Raw genomic sequence first — 5,650 nt, 5'->3', positions numbered from 1 at the left:
TATATATATATATATATATATATATATATATATATACATATGTATGTATGTATGTACGTACGTATGTATGTATGTATATGTGTGTGTGTGTGTGCATTTGTGCGTCTGTGTTTGTTACCCCACCATCGCTTGAAAACCGATGTTCGTGAGTTTACGTCCCCGCAGCTTAGTGGTTCGGCAAAAGAGACGATAGATTAAGTACTAGGCTTACAAAGTATAAGTCTTGGGGTCAATTTGTTCGACAAGAGGCGGTGCTCCAGCATGCCCGCAGTAGGGTGATTGAAACAAATAAAAGAATAAGAGAATATAAAGTATATATATATATATATATATATATATATATATACATGTATATTTATGTATGTATGTATACTGATATGCCAGTGCATTGTTTCTACGAGATACTGCAAGCGATAGAGCGATGAATAGAAGAAAAAGCTTTAAGTGATTCAGACACTTAAAACGAAAATTATATCTAACATGTCGTTCTCATATTTGTCATTAAGCGTCTTTGGTTCGCGTTTGAATTTAGATGAGATCACTGTTCATTTATTTTAATTATTTTATTTGTTTTAGTCATATGGACAGCGGTCATGCTGGAGCGCCGTCTTGTATGATTTATTTGAACAGATTGACTGCGGTTGTTATTTTATTTTTTAATGTCTGATACTTATTCTATCGTTTCCGTTTGATGAAAATCTAAGTTCTGAGGACATTAGCAAATCAACACCGCTTGTCACGCGGTTGGATATGGGCAGGCACAAAGACAAAGTTACACCCACACACACGCACACACGCAAGCATAGACATACATACACAGATACACAGACATATATGAACAACTACAGTTTCCTTTCTACGGTCAATCAGTGCGTTTTGAAATCAGGTGGCTTCAGTTTCGCTTCGATGGTGTGGTATATGTGCGTGTGCATGTTTGTATACAAATATGTTAATACATCACCCTCGTCCACACTCGCACGAATACATGCACACTCACACGTGCAACCGCATGTGCACCCCGCCACACACACACACACACACACACACACATGCACACACAGAAGAAAGCAGTTGATTACCGTTCATTTCAAATGTCATCATAGCAGGTGATTACCGTACATTTAAAATGTCGCTCAGTCATCTTTTGAATAGAAAATTAGAAGCAATCGCATTGTTTGTTCCTCCTTTCTCATATTACCGTTATCGTATTAATAGCAACTACACAAAGATCTTAATTCCTTAATAAAAATTAGAACTATTGACGTTATAAAATTACTTCCTTTTTTTACGTGAAGTAATATTATATCACGCGCATCATGCAAATTGGAATGAATCAGACATGTTGCCATTGTACAGAAAGTAAATTGGTGTTTTTAGTGCATTATTTTCATCATTACAGAGGCGGCGAAATGCTTAGCGGTATTTCGCCCGTCGCTAAAGGCGGCGGACTAGCAGAATCGTTAAGCGCGCCGGGCGAAATGCTTAGAGGTATTTCGTCTGCTGTTACGTTCTGAGTTCAAATTCCGTTGAGGTCGACTTTGCCTTTCATCCTTTCGAGGTCAATACATCAAGTACCAGTTGCGTACTGGAGTCAATGTGATCGACTGTCCCCTTCCCCACAAAATCCAGGCCTTGTGCCTATAGTAAAAAGGATTTCGGTGTGCGTGTGTGCGGGTGTGCGTGTCTGTGGAACAGTATACGCAGAATTAACATTCGCCTACAAAAGAATTCCATCTGAGATCTCCTCCCAAGCACAATCGACTTCGAAAACTATCGTCCTAGGGACTTTCTTCGGTTGTTTGTGTTCCCAACTGATCTGTTGCTAAAAATAGTTTATAGATCCGACTTCAATATCTGGAGAGAATGGAACGTTAACAGTGAATCAAAGTGAGTCGGAATAAATCCTGTTTCGGGGTTTAGACTACCAGCTTGCAGCTATTAATTTCTAGTTTACTGTACGATTCTTTACATTTCTTTCAGGCATATAATCCAAACATAGAAACCTTGATGTTCTTTTCTGATTCCTTCTGCCACGTATTTATTTCTTACCTGTTAAAAACTAAAAATATTCATTTTAACATAAATACCAGCTACATTTATTATCTTAAATAATAGTTATATTTATTTTTGTTAAATAACAGCTATCACAATTAATTTGAATAACAATTAATTTGAATAACAATTAATTTGAATAACAATTATCGTTGTTCACGTCAGTGCCAGTTACATTTGTTCACTTAACACATCTTCGTTTATGTAGATGTCCGTTATTTTTATCCACTTAAATAACAAATATCTTTGTTAGCTTGAATAACAATTAACTTAGTTGTTTTGTTCACATAAATAAGTTCTCTTTGTACATTTAAATAACAGTTAACGTTATCCACTTCTTCTCTCCTTTCAGTTTAATCCAGAAGATATGGAAGACCTCCCATTCGACATATCTTTCTACGAATACACTTTTGGGAACGAAACTGACTTTCCGAACATCACCATTCCAGATATTGATTTCCGCGGAAATGGTTCTATGAGGATTGATCGTTTGATAGCTATTATTCTTTGTATTGTTGCTATCATTGCCAATGCTGTTTCTTTGTTTGCAATAATGCAATTCAAAGGTACATTCACGGCCAATAAGCAATTGGTTACTAGCCTGCTCATGTCAGATCTATTTATCAGTCTCTGCTTTTTGACTGCATCTCTCACCAACAACAATAACTTCATGTTTCCAGTAGAAGGTGAAGATGAAGGTAAATCAATTTGTATCTATGCCGTTGTTGAGGCGTTAATGATCAGTGGACAGTTGACCAACTTGCTGAACTTAGCAGCAATGGCTCTTGATCATTACATTGCTATTAATATTCCACTGAAGCATTCTTATTTAATGGACAGACGTCATGTTGGAATATTAATTGCTGGAGTGTGGGTGCTTGGTTCATTGTGTGGTTTCTCCGATTTTCTTTTACCTTTCACACCTTTGTACAAGAACTGCAGGAATCAGAAATTTTTGAATTATTGTGACACGATTAAGTGTACTATGTTTGAACCAAACTTCGTTTTATTCGCTGTTGTCATTTTGTGCCTCTTTGAAATGGTTTTCCTTTATAGCCAAGTATTCATAACTATTTATAAGTATCCTCAACTGCAAACTCGTCATGCACCAAATATACGCCGTAACAACAAAGGTCTCGTTACCACAATCATTATACTGCTATCCTACATAATCTGTTGGTTGCCGTACTGTTTAATGGAGTTGACTATGACTATCGTTAGTGCTACAAACTTACCAGATATGATAAATTACTACCAGATATCACAAAAAGCTCAGTATTATCTATATAATCTAATTGCACTGAACTCTATATTTGATCCGCTCATTTACGCGATACGTATGCCTGACATGCAAAATAGCTATCGTCGCCTATTACGTATGTGCAAATGTAAAAAGCGAAAACCTGGCATGCATCATATTTCCATGATGGACCGAAAGTCAACGACATCAGGTACTGTAATCGTAGACAATGCCACAGAAACCGGTGTTTGATTAATATCATCTTCATTAAAGGGCTTTATAGTCATATTTAATATAATTCGAATTCAATCCATGAAACCTTATTTTCTGACAGTAAAGGTTTATGTTCAGCATGTAGCTTATTGTATTCACTGCCTTCGTATTCGAACAGAATACAAGGACGTGAAAAAATAACTACTAAAATTGAAATCATCCGAATATAATCCGAGCGATTTATAACTGAGAAGAATCCTAAATTAGATGAAATCTTCAAGAAGAAAGGTATAAAATTGGATGAAACTAACTTCAATTAAAATTAAAATAAATTTTACAAACATCATATACAGTGTCCGGCGGCAGATATATCTTCGTTGAACGAAAAATAATCTGTATTTTATATAAACAATCCCGGTATATTCTATGGTGAATTCTGGGCAGATGTAAGATTTTACAGTAATGATTGTCTGGCAAACCACAACTGGCTCGCAGCACAATTTTAAATGCTTGCAAATTGCCTGATAGAATGAGATGTTACTGTGAAAATTAGACAGTAATGAAAAGAATTCTGGAAGATACTGGAAATCTTCCATATGGAAAATAACCATAAAATTTCCGAACCATTTATTTCAATTTGCACTGTAATTCAAGACAATACATTTTATATTTGATACTAGATCTGAGTTTCAGTCGAGGATACTAATAAGTGAAATAGCCTGAAGCTTAACTAAAGATTATAGTGAAGCTAAAATTTGCATAAAATTGTAAGTGGATGTTGTGTATAGTTATGTATATTTTATGTAAATAAATTTCTACAAAGAGTAAATCTAAAATTTATATAACGAACTGAATTGAAAAACAGTTCTATAACTACTGGGTCAAGTGACCGAAATAAGTTTTCTACAAATTTTGTGGTTCACGCTGTAGATATTGTTGCTATGTATTACACACAATATTGCTGTTATTGTTGTTATTATTGTTGTTGAGTTGGAGCTTTCATTACGTATTTGTGACCATTGAATTTGGCATTATTCATAATTTTTTATTCAAACAAGTTTAAAAACAAAGAAAAAAAGTATTTATTTCTCTCTGTTGTTGTATTTTTGTAATAATATGAAACAAATGGGTGACTTAATCGGAAAAATAAAAAATAAAAATAAAACCCACATATCATAAATTTAAAGAAAAAAAAATCATTGAAGAGAAACAATATAATTAAAAAAGAAACACTTTTTTCATTAACATTATATATTATTTATCACCGACGTATATTTTATATAACTTTTGCCCTATAACATAAAGAACGCCAGATATAAAAAATATAGAATATATAGGAATAGTGCATATAAACCTACAAACAGATTTAAAGTTACATCTTATAAGAAAATCAGTTACTGCCGGACACACGCGAATCCATTCACATTTACACGTGTGCACGTATGTAAGTCCGTGTGTGTATGTATTGTTTCTATCTGTCAGGGTGAGTATAGTTAAAATGTATATACATAGTTATTTTTGAATACGCACACGCACACACACACACATACGCACACATAAATTCACTCGCACACAAACGTACACACATAAACATATATTTATATGCGTGTGTGCATTCATACTTGCTTTAATGCAAGATGGTGAGTAAAAACAATTTGACAATACATTGAAGGATCACATTATAGTAGAGTAGATACATTTCACGAAGAACATATTTATTGAATCCTAAAACAGACAAGATCGGCAATGACGACTTTAAAGTGAGACCTTTGTGGCCGCTATCAGATTGATAACTGCAAACAAGGCAAAACTTCGAAGTCATAATCAAATTTTTCCTAGTAAAAGTTTGTCTGCAAATGTATACATACATACGTACATACGTACATACATGCACGCACGCATACATACAAATATACATATATACATACATACGTACGTACATACATATATACATACATACGTGTACGTACGTACATACACACATACATGCCTACATACATATGTGCATTCATGCCTACATGCATGCATACATACACACCTACACACACACACATACGTGCATGTTTGTGTATATACTTGTGCACATCCTCACGTTCGTTCTTTTCATTTTTTATTTGATTTTTAAAAAATTTGAATTGTTTGTTT

At 34.3% G+C, this 5,650-nt stretch overlaps 1 protein-coding gene across 2 annotated transcripts in view; it reads left to right on the top strand.

The window, feature by feature from the left end:
• Positions 1–5,650, top strand: part of LOC106869226 (adrenocorticotropic hormone receptor) — a 195,544-nt gene that overhangs the window by 122,257 nt on the left and 67,637 nt on the right. The window contains exon 2 of one of the 2 annotated variants that reach the window (XM_014914873.2): positions 2,405–2,750. In XM_014914873.2, the coding sequence (XP_014770359.1) occupies positions 2,405–2,750 (346 nt within the window). Of the gene's footprint in view, positions 1–2,404; positions 4,686–5,650 lie in introns of those variants that run through there. The other variant, XM_014914872.2, reaches the window with a different exon arrangement.

Source organism: Octopus bimaculoides, chromosome 10 (assembly GCF_001194135.2).
Source record: "Octopus bimaculoides isolate UCB-OBI-ISO-001 chromosome 10, ASM119413v2, whole genome shotgun sequence".
Classification (NCBI taxonomy): domain Eukaryota; kingdom Metazoa; phylum Mollusca; class Cephalopoda; order Octopoda; family Octopodidae; genus Octopus; species Octopus bimaculoides.
This window is presented reverse-complemented; position numbering and strand designations above follow the sequence as displayed.